Here is a 25,182-nt window from a genome sequence, read left to right on the forward strand (position 1 = left end):
GGGGGGGGAGAGAGTATTTGTTTAGAAGTTGGGAGAGGGAAGAGTTGTATTTGTATCCAAGTTGGCAAATCGTGTGAATTGCGTGTTGGCGCTTATTATTATTATTATTATTATTATTATTATTATTTATTTATTTATTTATTTGTTTCTTGTAATAATACTGTAAGCTAGCCTGGCAATTGGAACCAAAATAGGAATGGGTTCTTTGATTCATTAAACGTGGCAGTGGTTGAACGGATTGTGGAAATTAACGTTTGAGATGGCGTTTGTACTATCAATAACGTTTAAGATTATCATGATACTATTATAATTATTTTGTTTAAAAATTATAAATCATGCTGATAATATCATTTATATTCACTCTACATCATCTAGTACTAGAATCAAGCTCGAAAATATACCGTGTATCTAGTTCATTGCGTTCATCTTGTTTAGTATGCTCCTACTTTAAAGATATGAGACCCTACTACGGAAGGTACATTTAGAAGAGATAAAAGAGGGTTTACAAAACTTAAATATGGAGATACTATGTTCATTATAAATTCCACCGTCTTAACCAAAAAATAGAAACAACTTTTGGCAATAAATTGGGACACGTCGATCGTTCCAATATGTTTATTCACTCTTACTGCTACTTTTGATTCTTTCTAAGCCACAATGACGGTCACCCAAACGAATGGATTCAAGGATGTTGCTCCCTTTGAGGTAGCCATTAACTTACTACTAGCTTCGATTGGGTGTGGCTCTTGAAATATTGTATCCCATAATAAGAATGAAATAGCTTAGGACATGTTAATTTAAGATAACGTGTTAATAATTAATTAAATGGACAGTAAAGTGGACGGTAAAAATTGGACAGTAGGTTTTACCTTCTAAAATTCGACATTTTTTGTTTCTCTATCGTGAGAATAGGATCCTTCATTAGCCAAGAATGCCAACACATTATTTCGGTTCCTAAAACATGTGTAATATTTGAACATCTCCATGTGTATGTAATGCCTTGATTGCCTCCACCTAAAATTGAGTGTCACGGGCCACATTTTTTTCATTAGAAGGAACCCAACCATAGTCGAACGTACGAAAATAAATTTTCTTAATTATTATTTTTTTTTTCAATTATTGACTTTTCAAAAGTTTCATTAGAAAGTCCTAAATGTCCTTTTATTGTATCATTCTTAAAATTAAAAGTCAGCCGTGAATTTATCTTACTTTTTCCAAGTGGAGTGCTCTTTTGGCCAACTACAAACATTTAAAACCAAATTAAAATTCTTTAACAATGAAATGCGTTTCAATTTATTGATTTCTCGTCAATTTTCTACTCTCATCCAAACCCATATATCTTCATCCCTCGACATCAAAATCAAAGCCTTGGTTCAACAGGGACACTATCAAGAAGCCCTCAAAGCATCCACCAAAGCATCCAATTTTTCAAAATTCACCTTCCCTTCTCTCCTCAAAGCCTGTGCTTCTCTGGAGAATCTCCGGTATGGCAAAACACTTCACTCGGAAATCATCAAGACGGGCCTTATTTTTGACCCTTACATTACTGCTTCACTCATCAATATGTATGTGAAATGTGGGTCACTTTGCATTGCAGTCAAACTGTTTGAAAATGTGTCTCATTGTGAAGTTTTGGTTCAAGATGTCACGCTTTGGAATTCTATGATCGATGGCTTCTTGAAAAATGGATATTTTGAGGAGGGTGTGGTTCAGTTCCGTCGAATGCAGGTGTCGAATGTCAAGCCTGATGGGTACACTTTGTGTATTCTTCTTGGAGTGTGTAATGGCATTTCGAATTTTTCATATGGGAGGAAAATTCATGGTTATGTCGTAAGAAACATTTTTGATGATGACCCTTTTGTAATCACTGCGCTGATTGATATGTATTCAAACTTTAATAGGCCAGTGGATGCTTGGAATGTTTTTGAAAAGGTGGAAAATAACTGTAACATTGCAGTGTGGAATGCAATGATCAATGGCTTCGGCAAAAAGGGATTCTGGAGAGATGCCTTCGAGTTGTACTCTATGGTAAAATTTAAGGGTCTTGAATTGGGATCCACATCATTTTCGACTGTTCTAACAGCCTGTTCACAGGGTGAGGATATAGATTGCGGTAGACAGCTCCATTGTGATGTGATTAAGGCAGGTTTTGAGAGTGATCCTTATGTCAGTACTTCTCTTTTAACGTTGTATTCAAAATGTGGATTTGTGGAAGATGCAGAGAAACTTTTTCATTCAATAGCAGGTAAAGAGGTTGGAATGTGGAATAGTATGATCTCGGCGTATGTTAATTGTGAATGCCCTCATAGTGCAGTGGAAGTCTATTATCAGATGCGATTTAGAGCAATCACACCTGATTCTTTCACCATATCCAATGTATTGATAGCTTGCAGTATGATTGGATCAATTGAGTTTGGTAGGATGATTCACGGGGAATTGTGGAAGAGACCAATAAAGGATAATGTTTCAGTGCAAAGTGCCCTGTTGACGATGTACTCAAGGTTTGGGAGATTGGAGGATGCATTTGAACTTTTTGTTAAAATGAAGGAAAAGGATATTGTAACATGGGGCTCTATGATATCGGGTAATTGTGAGAATAGAAAATTCAAGGAAGCACTAGATTTATTTAAAGCAATGAAGTCTGATGGTGTGGAACTAGATCCTAATGTTATAGCAAGTGCAATCAATGCTTGTGTAGAACTTAATGATACCAAACTAGGTTGCTGTATTCATGGATTCACAATTAAGAAAGGACTGGAATCAGATGTTTTTACGGGTAGTTCTCTGATAGAGTTATATTCTAAATGTGGACAACCAGAAAAGGCTGGAAATGTTTTTTCTGATGTCTCAAATAAGAATTTGGTGGTCTGGAATTCGTTAATTTCATGCTATTGCCAGAATGGCATCCCAGATGTCTCCATTAGTCTTTTTCCTCAGATTCTGCAGAATGGCTTGTACCCAGACTCTGTTTCAATCACCAGTGTCCTTTCTGCAGTTTCATCGGTGGCAGCATTGCTCAAGGGAAAGGCGGTACACAGTTACTATATAAGACTCCAAATTCCTGAAGATATTCAAGTAGAAAATGCATTACTAAACATGTACCTCAAGTGTGGATTCTTAAAACATGCACAACATTTGTTTCAAATTATGTCGAAAAGAAACGTCATAACTTGGAATTCAATGATTGCTGGTTATGGATCACATGGTGAAATCCATAAAGCCATCAAATTGTTCGACGAGATGAGAAATTCAGGAACAGTACCTGATGAAGTAACATTCCTTTCCTTGATTTCCTCTTGCAATCATGCTGGTTTCACTGATGTAGGTCTCCATCTATTTCATTTAATGAGAGAACACAGACTTGAACCCAAAATGGAGCACCACATAAATATAGTGGACTTGCTGGGCCGTGCTGGACGCTTAGAGGATGCTCTTAGTTTCATACAGAATATGTTCATTGCACCAGACCGTGGCATATGGCTATCTTTATTGTCTGCCTGTCGAATTCATCACAATGTTGAGCTTGGAGAGTTGGCTGCTGATAACTTGCTAAAGTTAGAACCAACCAGAGGCAGCAATTACGTTCAACTGTTAAACCTATATGTAGAAGTTGGATTACTGGAGAAAGCCGCTAACTTAAGGGCATTGATGAGGCAAAAGGGACTGACAAAGGTCCCTGGATGCAGTTGGATCGAGCTGAAAAATAAAGTTGATGTTTTCTACTCGGAGGATTCATCCTGTCCAAGTGCGGTTGAGATTTATGATACTCTCGATAGACTTAAGAATAACATGAAGAAGGTAAAATTGTATTCTGAAGCTGGCGAGGCATTACAAGAATCCGGATGATGGATGCACTTTTTTAGTCTAACCAGCACTTTGGGATGTTTTGACACAATTAGCAACGGCTCACATATGCCCCCAAAGGAACTGGAGTGAGAAGTCCATCTGAAACTGGACGAGTTAGCCATAAGTTGAGCAAATGAAGAGTCGGCAATGATACGGTGGACCTCCAACTGTAGGTTACTGCAAGAACCTATCTTGTCATCTTGATCTTGAAAGTCAATTGAATTTCCATTGAATCTGGAATATTGAGAGGCAAGAGTTCAAGATTACAACCGCCATGGAAATAAAATAGGTAGCAATGCTGAGCAACATGCAATTGATCTGAGTATATGCTGCTTGTAGTTTAGGGGAAACAGAAATGATAACCATCTGAGTGCTTGAGCCTTGGTCATTGACGGCTTTTCTACATACACTAGGATTCGGCACGCCATTTTTCTTCTGGTTCATAGGATTCTGCATTATTATGACATGATTGTATACAGTGGATGATGTTGAAATTGCGACAGTTCCTGAACAAGAAAACCAACTAAAACTAGACATTGTCGTCAAAATTGTCAAAGTTAATTGTTATTCGAATCCATTTAGATATTCTTTATCTTTCTTTTTACACAGATTCCGAAGTATCTAGATATTTTTGTCAAATTAGGCAAAGTTGATAAAGTTCCTAATTTATTGAACAATAGTCTTCTTCGACGCCTTTGTTTAGATTGTTTAGCAGGCTTTTAATAAAAAGGCATGAAATTAATTGTCATATTTAACAATATTTTTTTGATACGGCAAATAAATGTGTATAGATCAAAAATTGAGTTCAACTACTCCGAACATGCCCGAGTTTACCAAACAAATATTACAAAAAATCTAAAGACCCAAAACAAGAGACTCAAAATGAGATACAAGACGAATCAAAACATAAGGCTTCACGATGATATAAGACAGGAATTACCTTCTTTTTGCCCTTCTTAGTTGCTATAATCTGTTGCTCATCAAGCTTCCCTATTAGTTTTTCATTACAACTTGGGCCTTCATCACCCCCAGTTTGATGAAGATCACCGAAATCCACATTCTGCTGGGGGTAATTACCTGCATTCTGTCCCTTCCTTTTCCTATTGCATTTCTGAATTTTAGAAGCTTCAGTGCACGGAGTAACTTGCTCGTCTCCTTGCTGCATTCTCTCCATACGCCCTTTATCCAAGCCAATATCACTTGAATCAGTTGGCTGTTCCACCTGTGTACCCCAAATCTGACCTTGTTTAGCAAAAGCAGGTTCTCCTGGAACATCAACCATGCTGGAGTTTACCTTACAACCTGCAGCCCATTTTTTCAAATTGCATCCAAGTGTAGCACGGCCATATATCTTGCACGTTGAGCAAAACTTAGGCTCAAAGGGGTATTTATAAATCGAACTCTAAAATGGTTTTGCTTGAAAATGTTGTGGTTGTTAATTTAAGTAAAACAAAGTGTACCTATGCATGAAGCACTTGTGTCTGTAGGGTATCGGATTTGACTTGGAACGATGCTAATTTGATTTGTATGTTTCGTTATAATGCATGAAACAAAATGTATGATAAGTCAAATATCTAATCATTTGATGGGATGATTTAATTGACTTTAAAGTTTGTGATCAAATATTTCAAACTTAAAGTCATGGAACTATGGTGGCATCAAGCACAACAATCTTTCTTGGCTATGTTCCATGGAGAATAATAGAAAAGAAAAGAAAACCGTTTGAGCCAAATATAAAGTTAGTTATTGAGTACTATTATAGAGGTCTATATGTATACAAGCATGTGAAATCCATGCGTCTTGCTGCTAAACGCTTCATGGCCCAAATTTTTGTTTTATGGTGATACTCTTTCATATAAAACCCCTGTTTGTTTGATAGAAATTATAATCTAAATTTTTATTAAAATCAAAGTCAACAATTAATTTTCAACCACGTATTTCATGGGGTCACAACTTTTTAACCACGCATTTCATTAACTTTTATCAAAATCTGCTAAAAATCTAAATTTGGGGGGCGTTTGCTGATCTGACGCAATTGCTTGATTAGCGAGGATGTTTGTTCTGGTCTTGTCCAGGATTACCTTCTCCGATGAGCTTTTCTAATCCCGTTGATCTTGAGATGGCTAAGTCCGATTCGAGGAGCTTCTCCAGTTGACACCTTTCGCCCTTCATCTCCTTCTAATCAAGCTGAGCTGCTCCGTGGGGGTCCACCTTGGGGGGTTCGGGCGTTTTCTAGGAGCAGAAGGAACCGCAAAAGTTTGTGGATCCCTGCTTGAAAACTTCTGTCACCCGGACTGAGCATATCCAAGAAAGACACAAGTGTCCCACATTCCGAAATGAAAGAAAACGGCTCTTTGGAAAACAAACCTCCCAAAAAGAAGTTTCAAATCTTATTTTTCATTTTTGTAAAAATATAAATGAAAAATATAGCTGTTATGGGTCCTACACAAGAGATAGAAATTCAAATTTGGTGGCTTGTTGTGATGGATAACAATCGTATTTTTCATTTTAATGGGGAAAAAATGAGTAACAAACAGGGGCTTAATCTCCACCAAACAGGGGTAAAATATTTTTTGCTGTCTGACCACTTGTATCTATTCAAGTTTTCACCTCCATTACAATATCAATAGATCAATTATGACACCTATGAGAGGGATATATGTACTAAACAATGTGAATGTGTTTTTGGGCATATATGCTAAATGCTAGTCATTGAGATGAAGTTAATACAGTAAATCATGCTGATGAATGTTAGCTAACTGTTGATTCTTCGGCATCCAGCCCATGTTTACCATGAAGACGGTAGAATTTCAGGTTTTAATGTCACAGGACCTGTGTGCTTCCCATGACATTTTTTGTAAATTTCATTTCTGCTGGCATAAAATGCAGTCTCTTTTGCCATTAGATGAAGAATATCTAAAAATTGAAGATAGTTTTGATGTTTGTGGGTATTGTGATTGCATTTCTTGATTGTGATAGTTTAAAAACTTTCATTGCACCAGGTTAGGGTGAGAATTGGGTCCCCTATTACTGGCTATGGCCAAGAAAGCAGGAATCGTGCTGCTCGTCAGCGAATTCCTAATCGAACATGGACTGATGAGGATGGCAATGAGCATGTTGAGGTAACTTAGGATTAATACCGCGGAATTATGCTCATTTTATCGTTAATCTCATAACCATCTGGTTTCACACGATTTCCAATGCTTGCTGAAGTAACGAATATTTCTACAAAGCCCCACCCCCACCCCAGTAGTAACTGGCGTGTAAAATTTTAGTTTCCAAGTATTATGTACAAAGACACTTAAATGAATTAGATTTTTAGGTAAATTTCTACATTCGTGGGCCACATGGAGCTGGCAAAGTTGGTGCTGAAATGTTCAAGGATAAGGTCGATAAACAGTGGAAGTTTATCTATCTGATTGTTGAGATCAAATCCCCATCCCCAGCGCAATTTCTGCTCGAATCTTATGTCCCTGCTTGAAATTTATACGCATACAATGGAGTTGCTCCTGTCTGCTCTATGCTCACGAGGAAATGAATGCTCTAGCCTTTAGGTCCTCGTTTATTTTCTGCTTCATCTCAATGCCAGGTTAGTATGAATTGTTTAATCAATGTTTTGATGAATTGTAAACTGTAATCATAAGGGCATGTTGTACAGTTTGCTGCGGGAATAATGAGATTATCTATTCTTAACATTGTGTTTGGAGATAGTTTATGTGGCAGTATTTTGCCGTCTCTTTTCCTCCTGACATAATGGAATGTTATGAAACTTCAAATATAATTCTGTTCTTAAAAATGATGGTGCATATTGATTGATCTTTAAAAGAATGGGATATAATTATATGAAGTAACCATGGGCATGGGCTTGCAGGGCTTCAATGCCAAACCTGACGGACCACCGTTAAAGGTGGACCAACTTGCGTTGGACAATGCCGATCCTATGCTGCTTTTTTCCTAGTTGGGTTACAACGGGCTTAGTTTGACACCGCCGCTATTCACTGCACAAAATTGCTGTGAATTAGGCAACTAGACATTGGCGAGAATAACTGGGTGCCTAGTAGAGTCGTGGTAGGATTGAGTCCTGAATTCTAAATTGGCTGTCCCATTTTCTCCATTCCAATCAAATCTCGACACATCACTACAATTTCGAGGTGTCAAATTCCCAATAAACCTTGCTACAATTTTTTAGTTGTCACTACTAAAATCTTTTAACACAAGTATATTGAGAAACAACGAAAGTGAGAAAGGTAAAAACTAGGTGGGAGGGATTGTGTCTGCTTAAATGTTTTCATTTTCTTGGAGTGTTGTGATTTTTTTCCAAAACTAAAAAATATGAAAAAAGATTAGATTTTTATTTGGGAGATCTGCATTAACAGGACAAAGTCAAACCTTAACTCTTTTTCCTTTAACGTCAGCCATAAGCGTTATCAAACTATTTTATTCGTTGTCCTGAAAGGGCTTAAAAGATGGGGCCTAGGCTGGCCTAGGCGTGAGGTATGAAGAAAAGCCTAGGAGGCAAAAGGCACGACAAATGTGAGCCTAGGCATTATTCCCCTAATTGATAGATATTGAAATCAACTTTTTAGTAAATTTTGATAGAAGTTGATGAAGTGTAATTGAGAAGTCGTGGGACTCATAAAGTATGTGATTGAAATGAATTATTAATTTTGATTTAGATTAAAATCTAGATTTAATCGATATCAAATATGTGGGGTTTATTTTTTAAAATATATATATTTTCATTTTCTTATTTTTTAAAGTTAAATAAACTAATTAAATAAAAGGAATTGTTATTAATAATTATAGAATAATCAAAATTATATTAAAAAAATGAAGATGTTCGTAACACTTGAGTCTTTTATTTCACTGTCTTGTTACACTTTAAGCCTTTTAGTCGCTTAATTCTATTTACAAGCTATTAAGATAAGTGACCAATGCCTTTCGAGCACAGAAGTGAACTTTCGTCTCATCATTCGAGCACAATTTTATTCTCAATGGTGAATCGTGAATTTAAGACTTTTGTCTTGTCAATTATATATTACTACCACTTGCTTGAGAGGTCAAAAAAAGGTACAAAGTGAAGATCAAAATATAACTTGAAAAGCTTAGGAAAATATGTATTCGCAAATTGTTTGTATCTCATTCGTTGGAGTTGCTCTATCTAGTCTTGTCGATAATGATGCTAGCATAATATGAAGAAGATGCCGGAGAATAAAAGTATACTTCGTGGGACCAAATGATTGTACAAAGTAAATAAAACGAATAATGAAAAGGATTCCTTTCATTTTCTTCCACTAAGATCGAATTTCTTGGTTTCTTCCTAAAACTTCGAACTAAGCTGAGAAATTCCAATTGAATAAAGGTAGATATAAACAAGAAATAAAATCAGTAAAAATGCTTGTGGTGGTGGTGATGATGTCTATGATCATCCCATCTAAAGCATTGCAACACAGGATAACAAGCAACAAACAAGCATCTCCCCATCAATCGGAAGGCGGACGAGACTGACATACAAGGGCAGTAGCAGCATGCCAAGAGTGGATCATTATGTGGGCCACCATCTACATGGTGGTGGTCGTGGTCGTGATCGTGCTTCACCATATCTATAAAACCTGATTAGAACATGACAGTGAATAAAAAATTAGACCCCAAAATAAAAAAGCAAAAAGAAAAAATGAATTCGTTTGTTTAATATGGTATCAAAACTAGAAAATATTTAAGGTTTCCGAAGATTATTGGCTATGTTGGGAAGTTGAATAAATGAATCTGACTTGTCCGAAAACAAAACTTACCTTGTTGAATTTATCCAAGTTGGCAAATCGTGTGAATTGCGTGTTGGCGCTTATTATTATTATTATTATTATTATTATTATTATTTATTTATTTATTTATTTGTTTCTTGTAATAATACTGTAAGCTAGCCTGGCAATTGGAACCAAAATAGGAATGGGTCCTTTGATTCATTAAACGTGGCAGTGGTTGAACGGATTGTGGAAATTAACGTTTGAGGTGGCGTTTGTACTATCAATAACGATTAAGATTATCATTATACTATTATCATTATTTTGTTTAAAAATTATAACTCATGCTGCTAATGTCATCTATATGCACTCTATATCATCTAGGACTAGAATCAAGCTCGAGAATATACCGTCTATCTAGTTCGTTGGGTTCATCTTGTTTAGTATGCTCCTCCTTTAGAGATATGGGACCTTACTTCGGAAGGTACATTTAGAAGAGATAAAAGAGGGTTTACAAAACTTAAATATGGAGATACTATGTTCATTATAAATTCCACCGTCTTAACCAAAAAATAGAAACAACTTTTGGCACTAAATTGGGACTTGTCGATCACATTGTTCCAATATGTTTATTCACTCTTACTGCTACTTTTGACTCTTTCTAAGCCACAATGATGATCACCCAAACGAATGGATTCAAGGATGTTGCTCCCTATGTGGTAGCCATTAACTTACTACTAGCTTCGATTGGGTGTGGCTCTTGAAATATTGTATCCCATAATAGGAATGAAATAGCTTAGGACATGTTAATTTAAGATAACGTGTTAATAATTAATTAAATGGACAGTAAAGTGGACAATAAAAATTGGACAGTAGATTTTACCTTCTAAAATTCGACATTTTTTGTTTCTCTATCGTGAGAATAGGATCCTTCATTAGCCAAGAATGCCACCACATTATTTCGGTTCCTAAAACATGTGTAATATTTGAGCATCTCCATGTGTATGTAATGCCTTGATTACCTCCACCTAAAATTGAGTGTCACGGGCCACATTTTTTTCATTAGGAGGAACCCAACCATAGTCGAACGTACAAAAATAAATTTTCTTATTATTATTATTATTTTTTTTTTTTTCAATTATTGACTTTTCAAAAGTTTCATTAGAAAGTCCTAAATGTCCTTTTATTGTATCATTCTTGAAGTTAAAAGTCAGCCGTGAATGTATCCTACTTTTTCCAAGTGGAGTGCTCTTTTGGCCAACTACAAACATTTAAAACCAAATTAAAATTCTTTAACAATGAAATGCGTTTCAATTTATTGATTTCTCGTCAATTTTCTACTCTCATCCAAACCCATTTATCTTCATCCCTCGACATCAAAATCAAAGCCTTGGTTCAACAGGGACACTATCAAGAAGCCCTCAAAGCATCCACCAAAGCATCCAATTTTTCAAAATTCACCTTCCCTTCTCTCCTCAAAGCCTGTGCTTCTCTGGAGAATCTCCGGTATGGCAAAACACTTCACTCAGAAATCATCAAGACGGGCCTTATTTTTGACCCTTACATTACTGCTTCACTCATCAATATGTACGTGAAATGTGGGTCACTTTGCATTGCAGTCAAACTGTTTGAAAATGTGTCTCATTGTGAAGTTTTGGTACAAGATGTTACGCTTTGGAATTCTATGATCGATGGCTTCTTGAAAAATGGATATTTTGAGGAGGGTGTGGTTCAGTTCCGTCGAATGCAGGTGTCGAATGTCAAGCCTGATGGGTACACTTTGTGTATTCTTCTTGGAGTGTGTAATGGCATTTCGAATTTTTCATATGGGAGGAAAATTCATGGTTATGTCGTAAGAAACATTTTTGATGATGACCCTTTTGTAATCACTGCGCTGATTGATATGTATTCAAACTTTAATAGGCCAGTGGATGCTTGGAATGTTTTTGAAAAGGTGGAAAATAACTGTAACATTGCAGTGTGGAATGCAATGATCAATGGCTTCGGCAAAAAGGGATTCTGGAGAGATGCCTTCGAGTTGTACTCTATGGTAAAATTTAAGGGTCTTGAATTGGGATCCACATCATTTTCGACTGTTCTAACAGCCTGTTCACAGGGTGAGGATATAGATTGCGGTAGACAGCTCCATTGTGATGTGATTAAGGCAGGTTTTGAGAGTGATCCTTATGTCAGTACTTCTCTTTTAACGTTGTATTCAAAATGTGGATTTGTGGAAGATGCAGAGAAACTTTTTCATTCAATAGCAGGTAAAGAGGTTGGAATGTGGAATAGTATGATCTCGGCGTATGTTAATTGTGAATGCCCTCATAGTGCAGTGGAAGTCTATTATCGGATGCGATTTAGAGCAATCACACCTGATTCTTTCACCATATCCAATGTATTGATAGCTTGCAGTATGATTGGATCAATTGAGTTTGGTAGGATGATTCATGGGGAATTGTGGAAGAGACCAATAAAGGATAATGTTTCAGTGCAAAGTGCCCTGTTGACGATGTACTCAAGGTTTGGGAGATTGGAGGATGCATTTGAACTTTTTGTTAAAATGAAGGAAAAGGATATTGTAACATGGGGCTCTATGATATCGGGTAATTGTGAGAATAGAAAATTCAAGGAAGCACTAGATTTATTTAAAGCAATGAAGTCTGATGGTGTGGAACTAGATCCTAATGTTATAGCAAGTGCAATCAATGCTTGTGTAGAACTTAATGATACCAAACTAGGTTGCTGTATTCATGGATTCACAATTAAGAAAGGACTGGAATCAGATGTTTTTACGGGTAGTTCTCTGATAGAGTTATATTCTAAATGTGGACAACCAGAAAAGGCTGGAAATGTTTTTTCTGATGTCTCAAATAAGAATTTGGTGGTCTGGAATTCGTTAATTTCATGCTATTGCCAGAATGGCATCCCAGATGTCTCCATTAGTCTTTTTCCTCAGATTCTGCAGAATGGCTTGTACCCAGACTCTGTTTCAATCACCAGTGTCCTTTCTGCAGTTTCATCGGTGGCAGCATTGCTCAAGGGAAAGGCGGTACACAGTTACTATATAAGACTCCAAATTCCTGAAGATATTCAAGTAGAAAATGCATTACTAAACATGTACCTCAAGTGTGGATGCTTAAAACATGCACAACATTTGTTTCAAATTATGTCGAAAAGAAACGTCATAACTTGGAATTCAATGATTGCTGGTTATGGATCACATGGTGAAATCCATAAAGCCATCAAATTGTTCAACGAGATGAGAAATTCAGGAACAGTACCTGATGAAGTAACATTCCTTTCCTTGATTTCCTCTTGCAATCATGCTGGTTTCACTGATGTAGGTCTGCATCTATTTCATTTAATGAGAGAACACAGACTTGAACCCAAAATGGAGCACCACATAAATATAGTGGACTTGCTGGGCCGTGCTGGACGCTTAGAGGATGCTCTCAGTTTCATACAGAATATGTTCATTGCACCAGACCGTGGCATTTGGCTATCTTTATTGTCTGCCTGTCGAATTCATCACAATGTTGAGCTTGGAGAGTTGGCTGCTGATAACTTGCTAAAGTTAGAACCAACCAGAGGCAGCAATTACGTTCAACTGTTAAACCTATATGTAGAAGTTGGATTACTGGAGAAAGCCGCTAACTTAAGGGCATTGATGAGGCAAAAGGGACTGACAAAGGTCCCTGGATGCAGTTGGATCGAGCTGAAAAATAAAGTTGATGTTTTCTACTCGGAGGATTCATCCTGTCCAAGTGCGGTTGAGATTTATGATACTCTCGATAGACTTAAGAATAACATGAAGAAGGTAAAATTGTATTCTGAAGCTGGCGAGGCATTACAAGAATCCGGATGATGGATGCACTTTTTTAGTCTAACCAGCACTTTGGGATGTTTTGACACAATTAGCAACGGCTCACATATGCCCCCAAAGGAACTGGAGTGAGAAGTCCATCTGAAACTGGACGAGTTAGCCATAAGTTGAGCAAATGAAGAGTCGGCAATGATACGGTGGACCTCCAACTGTAGGTTACTGCAAGAACCTATCTTGTCATCTTGATCTTGAAAGTCAATTGAATTTCCATTGAATCTGGAATATTGAGAGGCCAGAGTTCAAGATTACAACCGCCATGGAAATAAAATAGGTAGCAATGCTGAGCAACATGCAATTGATCTGAGTATATGCTGCTTGTAGTTTAGGGGAAACAGAAATGATAACCATCTGAGTGCTTGAGCCTTGGTCATTGACGGCTTTTCTACATACACTGAGGATTCGGCACGCCATTTTTCTTCTGGTTCATAGGATTCTGCATTATTATGACATGATTGTATACAGTGGATGATGTTGAAATTGCGACAGTTCCTGAACAAGAAAACCAACTAAAACTAGACATTGTCGTCAAAATTGTCAAAGTTAATTGTTATTCGAATCCATTTAGATATTCTTTATCTTTCTTTTTACACAGATTCCAAAGTATCTAGATATTTTTGTCAAATTAGGCAAAGTTGATAAAGTTCCTAATTTATTGAACAATAGTCTTCTTCGACGCCTTTGTTTAGATTGTTTAGCAGGCTTTTAATAAAAAGGCATGAAATTAATTGTCATATTTAACAATATTTTTTTGATACGGCAAATAAATGTGTATAGATCAAAAATTGAGTTCCACTACTCCGAACATGTCCGAGTTTACCAAACAAATATTACAAAAGATCTAAAGACCCAAAACAAGAGACACAAAATGAGATACAAGACGAATCAAAACATAAGGCTTCACGATGATATAAGACAGGAATTACCTTCTTTTTGCCCTTCTTAGTTGCTATAATTTGTTGCTCATCAAGCTTCCCTATTAGTTTTTCATTACAACTTGGGCCTTCATCACCCCCAGTTTGATGAAGATCACCGAAATCCACATTCTGCTGGGGGTAATTACCTGCATTCTGTCCCTTCCTTTTCCTATTGCATTTCTGAATTTTAGAAGCTTCAGTGCACGGAGTAACTTGCTCGTCTCCTTGCTGCATTCTCTCCACACGCCCTTTATCCAAGCCAATACACTTGAATCAGTTGGCTGTTCCACCTGTGTACCCCAAATCTGACCTTGTTTAGCAAAAGCAGGTTCTCCTGGAACATCAACCATGCTGGAGTTTACCTTACAACCTGCAGCCCATTTTTTCAAATTGCATCCAAGTGTAGCACGGCCATATATCTTGCACGTTGAGCAAAACTTAGGCTCGGCCCTAAGGGTGCGTGAGTTGAGTGTTCGCACAGGGCCTCAAAATTGTAAGGGTACCAAATTTTTTTTTTTTGTTATAGTCGTATATTTATTTATAATTAAATATTTAAATATATATTAATTTTAAAATATAAACTTTTTATTTTTATGCATAAAATATTAAAATTAAGAATAATGTGACTAACTAATTATAATTTCCTTGAATATAATATTTTTAAATAGTGTTCCTACCTTAAATAATGTGAGGGAAAAGAAAATTTGTCGAAAAGAGATCAGGCCGGCGAGAGAACTCAGAGAAGAAAATCTGAATTACCTGTTATCTTTTCTTTATCATCTTTTTGTCAATCTCGTTCCGTAATTTCACTGATTTGAATTCGCTTTGCAAGTTAAATGTATAAGTCGTGGGAAGAATCATTTTGATGAAAATATTACTATAGATGATGCACAATCACCTAAAGATTCTTTCAGAACCAATTATTTTTTTTATATAGTAGATCAAGCAATTGGATCACTTGAACGAAGGTTTGATCAATTCAATTCATATGAAAAAAATTTGGACTTCTGTTTTCTTCCGACAAGTTAAACTCATTGGATAATACTAATTTGAAAGCATGTTGTGATCATCTTGATATTGTTTTAAGACATGTAAGTTTTTGCGATCTTGATGACAAAGATTTATTTCTAAAGTTAAAAGTTTTGCGAAATCTTTTACCAAAAGAAATAAAGACGGCTTTTTGATATATTGACTTATTTGAAAAGATTGGATTGTTTTTCAAATACTTGTATTGCTTATAGAATATTATTAACAATTCATGTTACTGTTGCATCTGCTGAAAGAAAGTTTTCAAAATTGAAGTTATTAAAATTTTATTTGCGATTAACTATGTTATAAGAACGATTGAATGGATTAGTTTTGATATCTATTGAGCAAGACTTTTTAGAAAAATATTGATTACGAAAGTTAAATTAGTGAGTTTGCTTCTAAAAATGCGAGAATCTTTTTTTTTTTTACAAGATTTGTTGCATTTCAAGCATATATATATAAGGTTTGCTTATATGGAATTGCATGAAGAGGCTAGTAGCTTTGATGATTCTTTGTTGATAATATATGAATTTTTATGAAGTTCGAAAAATGCTTTTGAGCTTTATTTATGTTTTTCTTGTTTATGTATGTAAACAAAAGATAAATAAATATTTAAATATCGTATTTTTACAATGAAATAATATTATTGAAATTCTTTTTTTAATATATGTTTTAGTTACTTGAAAGGGCGCCATTTTAAAATCTCGCACAAGGCATTCAAAATTTCAGGGCCGACTCTGCTTAGGCTCATACTCATAACGAACGAGTTGGAAAATTTAAGTCATCAGGGTTGGAGAAGAAACAATCCAAAAATGTGATCAAGAATATGAAAATGAAGAAGATGAAGATGAAGAACAAAATATATATGAAGGCTCGAACGCACAATCGCTGTCCTCAAACTACATTTGCCCCATCTCGAATATGATTTTCCTGCTTAAAGGGTATCGCGGCAAATGGTTTGTAGGATTATATCAAGCATTGTAGAAAATCGAATGCTTAAGCACATGCATGATTCTCTAAAATTTGAAGAACACTAAGGGAATTTTGAATATGGATTATGAAAAGTATTTTACTTTCTTTGTGGAATGAAAGAATGTTTTTGATATTAAATCCATTGATCATTAATGGCCTAGGCCTCTATTAATGCTACGAATTGGTACCAAAAACCGTGTTGAAAGGTTGCAAAAACATTCCAAAAAGCGCCAGAAACTAAAACGAAAATGCCTCTTAATGGTCCTAATATACAACCATGCCACCATGCGGTCGCATGGTTTAATAGACGAATGCCCGAAATTTTTCTGCCTCAGACCATGCAATCGCATAGCCTCTTGGCTTATGCGGTCGCGTAGGCCGATGTATTGGCTACCATTTCCTTGACATTCCACACACGCATCTATATGGATTTTGAATAATATTTCAACACGACTTGGTCCCTTGACTTTCCAGTAGGTAATCTCAACTGACTCGATCAGCTCCTTAGAAGCATTGACTTCAACAAGAACTCTCGCATAAGATATATGACCCTTTGTTGCTGTGAGCTTGTCGGTAGATATTAGTTTTCCAATTTTGGAGATAATCTTCCCTAAAGCTTTTGGATTCCAACATTCCAATGGTAGCCCCAGTAGAGTGATCCAAACCGGAATAGTGCTAATTTCATTATCATCAAACTCGAAACATCGAGACATGACTTTGAACATCAAAGGTCTTCTATAAACGAAATAAGAACCACCTTCAAGCACATTTCTATTATCCGTATAGGGATGTCAATGAGTCGAGCCGAATCTCAAGAGCTCGTGCTCATGGCGAGCCGAGCTCGTGGGGCGAGCTGAGTATTGGCTCGCGAGTTTGTCAATTTTTTTTTTTAATACAGAAAAATGTAAATAATTTAATGAAGACACTTTTAAAAAAAAAGTGTTAAAAAACACAAATAATTTAATCCATTTTTTAAAAAATAATTTAATGAATAAACTTTTTTATTTTTATTTCTATCATATTGTAATATTTTTTATAAAGTATAAAATATTTATGTATGAAAACGAATTATTTTTAGAAATACATTTACAAAAATTACATTTTTTTCGATTTATTTTTAAAGTAGATAAAATGTAAACCCTCATTTTTTATCCGGGCTTGGGATTGGCTACATCAATTTTAAGTAGACGGAGTTAAAAATTGTACACGAACAAATTGTTGTAACGTGTACATTTTTTTAACGAAAATTAAATTTAACGATTAAAAAATAAGAAATTTTGATTAATATAATTAAATCAACTGTTACTTACCTAACGACATGCAATTTCAGCGTATTTATCTTGTAGTCGAAAATGAGCGTCCTGCCAATCCTTAACGCACATTAACGTTTTCAAAACATCTTCTTTCAGTCAGCTCTTGATATAGGTCAAAATCCTTTTGTTTACACTAAAAACAGACTCCGAAGCAACAGTGCTATTTGGAGGTGTCAGCAGATTTTTCGTAATTGCAGAAACAATTGGCCAACATCTTTTATACTTTCGCCAGAATTCAATTACTTTTTCTGAACTTTTTTTAATTGTTGTCTGTTGGCATATTATGATTGAAGTAGTTAATTAATTCGACAGATATCGCATTTTGAGTTGCGACAGATGTCTGATGAGATGCAAGTGCAGACGACATGGCACTAGATGAACACATTGCAGTTACATCATATCCAAATGTATTAATGCCTTGAAATAAATTCATTATTTCGACATCATCTTCTTCAATTTCAGCCGAAGGAGTAGATGCAGAGGGTACCCGACTAATATTCGCACTCATTCATTCTACATATAAATCATACATTCCACATAATGTTTGCTCTAAATTCTTATAAGTGATACGTGTATCAAGTATTAAGGCTTTATTGATTTGATCAATTACATATTTAGTTCTCGATATATTATATCAGGGTCCATTGTGCACGCTAAAAGAAATAACATAGGCAGTTCTTCCCAATATTTTCTAAATATTAATTCCATAGCAATTATATTTTCATTAAAATCAGGATCATTTTTATATTTATGGAATGTTCTTGCAATTATATAAAGTCGTTCAAGCACCATACAGTTTGTGGGATAATAAACATCCGATAAAATCTTTGTGGTATCATAAAAAGATGTCAAAAATCATTTAACTTTTAAAACTAAAACCCGATCGAATTCATTAAACATACCATCGCCATCGCTTCTAATGTGTCTATTGTTATAAAAGTCAGTTATTAAATGTTCAAAACATTCACATGTCTTTAATAACAAGTAAGTAGAGTTTCATTTATGACATACGTCGCTAACAAATGTTTTAGTAGTCGTCACCCTTTTTTGGGTACAAAATCTTCAAATACTTGTTTTCTACTAGGAGATATCGTAATATATACTAATGCGTTCCTAATTCTTTGAAATTCATCATTTATATGTTTTAAGCCATCTTACACAATTAAATTCAAAATATGACGCACACAACGAATATGAAACAAATACCCACCGAAATCAAGTTGAAGTACCCTACACAATTTATCGACAATTACATTATTAACACTAGTATTATCGAAAGTAAAAGAATGAATTTTAGTCTCGCAATTATATTCTCTAACAATACTGATAATAGCATTATGAGAAAACTCAATAATTTTAAAAGCAATAATTTTTTTATGCATACACCAAAGTGGGTCTATATAATGTGCGGTTGCAGCTATATATGCTCTTTTATAAACCCCTTTTCATATATCAGAAGTTAAAGATATAATACCCTCATATTATTGCAGAGTCATAATTAATTGTTATTTTGAATCATTGAAATATTGTATTGTATCGGTACGAAGAGTGATTCGATTTACCCCAACGTACCTTAGTTGCAGATATTCTTTTACAAACGAGACGAAGTGTTGGTTATAGGCAATAACCAGAGGCAACTCATTAGCGACAACAAATCTCACCATTTCGATTCGAATATTGTCCTCCGAACACACCCATGTGGATAGGAGTGAAGTCGTAGAATCAGGGCTTGGACTGCAAAATTGCAATTGTATTTGACTAGCTGGAAGAAGTCCATGTCTAACCACACATGCTTTATAGTGGCGGTTGAGATGGGTGACACCAATTCCTTTTTGCCATGCCAAACTTTGTTGGCAATATTTACATACTGTCTTAGATTCTACGAGGCCATCGACGACTTTTCCCATTGAAATCAACTTAAAGTGATCTAAACATTTTGTTTGTTTTTTGCCCTTTCGCTTCCCCTTGCACCTGTGATGTTTAATTCGCCATCTTCGTCCTCATGTCTCGTTTCGGGAACGTTAATATCATTTAAATCAATTGGATTGTGACTTTTATGACCGTGAATGTGAACATCTTCAAATATGGGTATGTCATTTAGACCGACAAATTCATTAAGAAATTGACTTTGCGGTGTCCTAGATGATTCGTCATGTGGCCCACATCCCGTATCAAACAAGCTCTCAACAAATGGGCGTTAATCCATTTATTTGATTGTTTGTAATGAAATCCAAATATAATAACTAGTAAAAATATAAATATAGTGAGAACTGAGAATTGGATGAATTAAAATTGTAACTAAATGTACTGTAAAAAATGAATCGATATTACATATTTTACACAACAACACAAGAGAGTAAAAACTCGATAATTGATATAAAAGAGAGTTAAGAAGTGATAATAGAGTTTTGATATGAAAAAAAAAATTGAGGGTTAGGAGGGTATTTATAATAATAAAAAAAATAATAAATTCACAAAAGTTCAATTATCCAAACGGTCACCAAAAATTTTCAGTGACCAAACGATCATTGAAAAGTTGACCGAAACGGTCACTTTATTTTAAAAAGTGACCGTTTTGGTCACTTTGTCGACGAGCTGCTTGTGGCCGAGCTGACGTGCCGCTCGGCCCGTTTGACGTTCGTATTCTCAAACTTAAATACCAACCAACCACTTTTTTTTTTTTTTTTTGATGGGTAGAAGTTTCATTCATAAAGGCAAAAAGCCTTAAGAAAGGATACAATAGTGCTTATCAATGAAAATTACATTTTCAATGACAAAAGGAACACTATGCCACCTAAGGACCATGTCTTCTAGAGACCATGCATGTCGCGCCAAAAAATGCGCTGCTTGATTGGTGAGTCTGTTGCAGTGATGGACGCTACATTTAGGAAAACGCTGCATTAATTCCTTTATTTCGGCCGCCTGAGATCGGATTGATGCAGAGGTTAAAACTGATTTATTGACTTCATTAACGAGGAATAAACAGTCACTCTCCACCAATAAATGAGATATGCCGAGATTAAGGCAAAGTTGTAGCCCCCTTACAAGTGCCGTAGCTTCAATGTGTTCAGGTTCGAGAAGTGAGTTTTCAGGCCGACTTGCAGCCAAAATTATTTCTCCTTCGTGATCACGTAAAATAATACCGAGTCCAGCTTTATTTGAATCAAAGAACAATGCGCCATCAGTATTGAGTTTTAATGCATTCGTAGGAGGTGCAGACCACCTATATTTTTGGAGAGGCACACCGGGAGTGACGTTAATAGTAAGGCCCGATTCAACAGGAGGTTTTTTAGCTAGTGCAGTAGCAATAATTTGTTGTGGTGAGAGGTGAAGCTGATCATGAACCATCTTGTTCCGACGGAACCAAAAACCCCAGGTAATGAGTAGAAATTCCGAGAGAGCATCCTTTGAAACTTTTGTTAATATATCAATAGCTGCTTGCATAAAACCTCCTAGATAAGCCTTAGTCTTTAACACTGGAAACCGATCGGTAAGTAATTGATAAATAGAAGGACAATGGAGTAGAACATGGCATAGATCTTCCATTGGGTAATTGCAAAAACAGCAATGAGGAGCAATAGGAACTCTTCGTCGGACCAGATTCTGTTTAGAAGGCAAGCTGCCTTGACAAGCTCTCCAAGCAAAGATCTTTACTTTTTGAGGAATTTTTAGCCGCCACATGGTATCCCAAAATTTCTTATTTTCAACAGCACGCGATGAAGTCCCAAAATCAGGAGCGAGGCAGTTTTTGAAAAATCTATATGCACTGCTAACAGTATAGGTTCCGGATTTGTCATGTTCCCACAGCCAGAAATCTTCTTCTCCTGAGTGGCTAGGATATAATTTCAAAATAGCCTCCACAAGTTTTGGATAGAATAGAGTTCGAAGCTTTGCCAAATTCCACCACCTTAAGTTATGATCAATCAAAGAGGAGACTGGACCTTCAAGTTGCTGACTATGATTTTGCTGTAAAACAGTCCCTAACTCCCGTCTTAGATCACCTATGCCAGGGATCCATTTATCATTCAAAATATGTATAGTGTTGCCATTTCCCACAACCCATCTCCCCCCTAGGACCAATAGATTTTTAGCCTCCCAGATTCCACGCCAAGCATAAGAGGGGTTACAACCAATAGATGCCTTTAAGATGTTCCCATGAGGAAAATAACGAGCCGAGAATATTTTATAAACCAAGCTATCAGTGTGGTGCAAGAGCCTCCAAGCTTGTTTACCTAGCATAGCCATATTAAAGATCTGAAACTCTTTAAAACCCATACCCTCGAAGGATTTCGATTTACACATAACATTCCAGGATTGCCAATGAATTTTCCTCTCTTCTTTCCATTGGCCCCACCAATATCTAGCCATCATCTTCTCAATTTCAGTGCATAATGTGGAGGGGAGTTTGAAGCAACTCATAGCATAGGAGGGAATTGCCAAAGCAACTGATTTGAGGAGAATTTCTCTGCCACCTTGGGAGAACATACTACTTTTCCATCCTTGCAACTTCAGCCAAACTTTATGTTTTATGTCCGAGAAAGCTCGAGTTTTTGATCGATCAACCATAGGTGGTAATCCAAGATATTTTTCATATTGTTGTTGAAAAACCGAAAATCGATCCTGAAATCTGTGTTACAACACAGCTGAAACCCGGCTGTAATCAAACTTTGAGAGCGAAGAAAGCAGGCAGCTGGACAGGCGAGTAGCAGAACTGAAGTGACTTGAGCAACTTGCTAAATAGTCGCACGAAATCAGCTTGAAGAAATGCAGAAACCCTCGAGGCGAGCAGGTAGAACTTAAGAACAAAGCTGAAAATTCTTGACCTGTAGCAAGTGGGCAACAATACAGGGCCCATGCTATGTAGCAGCACTCTTTACTTTGGCAGAGCCATGGAGGCTTGTAAAAGCATTCATTCGATGAATTGACACTTTGCCTTTAGGGATACATTTTTATTCTGGTTTAATACCACCAAAAAGGCCAATGAAAATCGAAATTCCTCAGCAATTCCGTCTTAAAAATCATAAATCTTGTACATATAAAACACTACTAAATGAAATTCCTAAAAAGCAAACAAATAATCGATATAACAAAAGAATTCAGGCACTAAAGCATGTACAACTAAAATATCAAATCTTCCCCCAAATAACATTGCAATGAGCTTCATCAATGGACAATATTTGTCAGGAATATCATTTCATGACTAAGTTCGTCTTGAAACATCTTCTTCAAGAGGTACCACATATGGTGTGCAAATGTGTCGTATAAATTTTCCATATGGACACGAGTTTCTTCAAGTTCATATCAGGTGGAAAGTTCACTAATCAGAAGTATACCCGAAATCATAGATGCCATCATTTCTTATGATCATAGCTCTTTTATCCTTGAGAAAATGAGTTGTTATTGGAGTTCTCCTGACAATCTAACTTATCCACAACTCAAACTCAACTTTCACGTTCTAGCCACCGAACTTCAATTACGTACCAAATAGATACTATCTGGTAATATAGTAGATGTCACAGCTAAGGTTATTAATTTGTGCTTTTGAATTCTATAGAATCCTATTCTCAGTTAGTGTAGAAATAAAAAACATAGAGAAAAAAGGGGCACGGGAGGATCTGGGGAAACTTGTGTACATGAATATGAAGCTGTTCTTCAAGGAGAAATACAGGATGAAAGAGAAGTCATTCTCTCGTCCTCCTCGAGATCTTCAGTGAGGGCAAACATATCCTTTCTTTCCACTTTGGATGCCAAATCTCCGGCTAGTATTATTCCCGTTCCAGTCGGATATATGATCATGTCCCCGTTTGGCCCCATTCTTCTTCTCATTTTTTTCTCTCTCTTATTTTCAACCGCACAATCTTCCATAAAATAATATTACCCGCAAATCAAAAACTTTTCATTCTTTTTTAACCACACATTTTTCAAAAAAACACTATTCCATCCATTAAAATTTGGGAAGAATGGGGGCCAAAACGGGAACATGATATCCTTCTCCTCATCATCACCAGTCTCATATGCATACCTGCACTTAAAATAAAATTAACAAAAATGATGTCATTCATAATGAGCATTAGCTGTTTCTTGTAAGCCACCGAAGTTTATGTATTTTTTAAATTCCGCAACATTCTTGAAAAAGGGTTAGTATTACAATCTATGGTTTGTTAAAAAAAAAAATATTGCAGTATTCATGTCCTTTTTCCTTTGATTCATATGACATTGGTCTGAATTATAACTTGCTACATTAGCAATATATCGGGTTACAATGAATGTTGTGCTGGTCTACTTGGATTTAATGCTTCAACGATCATTGATATCACGTTCGTATGAAATATTTGACAATTTAAACTAAAGATTCATCTTTAACAACTGTATGTCAGGTTTGGAGAAAACACTAATTGAAACAAGCCTGTTGACCTCCAAAAAGTGTCAACAGGTGTCGATCTAAGATGATGCCCACATGGACAAACTCCACAAGAGTTTGAAAGGAAACTGGATATTTGGCCACCAGTTATACATACGCAAGTATGCAAGAGATGTTTGTTTACCAACAGCAACTTGGGAGTTGAGAAGATAATGAGAGTAAATATTCATAGAGAGGAAACTGTAATACTTTGTTTATGTGTGTGAAAATCCATCATTTACAATGTTACAAAGGTTGTTATTTATAGGAATCAGACTGACGTGGTCACCGTTGAATCAAATCCATGTGGCTCCATATGCTAGACCGAAATGTCGCATCATCTTGTCTTACATTAATTACATTGACAAATACATTTTACTAGAGGCCAGTCGCCCTACACTCCTAGATTGACATTCCTGACATCTATTTAATGAGAACATCACATCAATCATTCCTAAACCTAAACATACACTTATCAAACCTACTCTAAAGAGCCTCGGTGTGAAGGAGTTCGGCTAAAAGGAAGAGAGCACTTCGATAGTAGACCTGGGACGGGAGTAGTGCCTCGGCCAAAAGGCAATTCTTGCTTCTTTCTTTATTCTAGATTGAATGCCATGAATGTGTGTGTGGTGCTTTCACGTGGCCCTATTGGAAACTTTACACGTGATCAATAACAATAGTCCCCCCAAATCTATATATGGTCATTTATGTAATACATAAAGTTCGCATTTCATTGGAAACTTTTTTGGGTAGGGGTAATAATCTCATAACAATATAATCTCCCAAGTCTAATTTGCAAATATTCATGTGAAAATTAGAGTTTGTGAATTAAACATGAATATATGCGTATTTCTAACTTGAAATTATTGCAATTTCCCAACAAAGCCACACCTTTCATCCACAAAATCTCAACATATCGATTGGTAAGTTTCAACCTTCTGAAAAGTCGTGGTCATTAGATGAAAGATCATTTCCTACGCATTCCAGTTTGCCATTTTAACTGCTCAAAAACTTCTGGCACTAGAGAGCGAAGTTTGAAGAATATATCGTGAGGTTGCTAAGCTCGGATTAATGAAAAAAA

At 36.0% G+C, this 25,182-nt stretch overlaps 2 protein-coding genes and 1 long non-coding RNA gene across 3 annotated transcripts; all 3 read left to right on the top strand.

Annotated features, from left to right (window-relative positions):
* The first annotated feature begins 1,204 nt into the window (after positions 1-1,204).
* On the top strand, positions 1,205-4,572 carry LOC111403004 (pentatricopeptide repeat-containing protein At2g40720-like). The gene has a single exon (XM_023031344.1). The coding sequence runs from the start codon at positions 1,282-1,284 to the stop codon at positions 3,844-3,846; it is 2,565 nt and encodes an 854-aa protein (XP_022887112.1). The 5' UTR covers positions 1,205-1,281; the 3' UTR covers positions 3,847-4,572.
* Positions 4,573-6,372: 1,800 nt separating this feature from the next.
* Positions 6,373-7,624, top strand: LOC111403005. The gene is made up of 2 exons (XR_002704391.1): positions 6,373-6,968; positions 7,169-7,624. It is a non-coding gene; the product is annotated as an uncharacterized LOC111403005 (long non-coding RNA).
* Positions 7,625-10,890: 3,266 nt separating this feature from the next.
* On the top strand, positions 10,891-13,455 carry LOC111404332 (pentatricopeptide repeat-containing protein At2g40720-like). The gene has a single exon (XM_023033154.1). The coding sequence runs from the start codon at positions 10,891-10,893 to the stop codon at positions 13,453-13,455; it is 2,565 nt and encodes an 854-aa protein (XP_022888922.1).
* Positions 13,456-25,182: the final 11,727 nt, after the last annotated feature.

Source organism: Olea europaea, chromosome 11 (genome assembly GCF_002742605.1).
Source record: "Olea europaea var. sylvestris chromosome 11, O_europaea_v1, whole genome shotgun sequence".
In the NCBI taxonomy this organism is placed as follows: domain Eukaryota; kingdom Viridiplantae; phylum Streptophyta; class Magnoliopsida; order Lamiales; family Oleaceae; genus Olea; species Olea europaea.

Coding starts and splice junctions, on each gene's coding strand:
- LOC111403004 (XM_023031344.1), top strand. CDS start 1,282: ATGCGTTTCAATTTATTGATTTCTCGTCAATTTTCTACTCTCATCCAA.
- LOC111404332 (XM_023033154.1), top strand. CDS start 10,891: ATGCGTTTCAATTTATTGATTTCTCGTCAATTTTCTACTCTCATCCAA.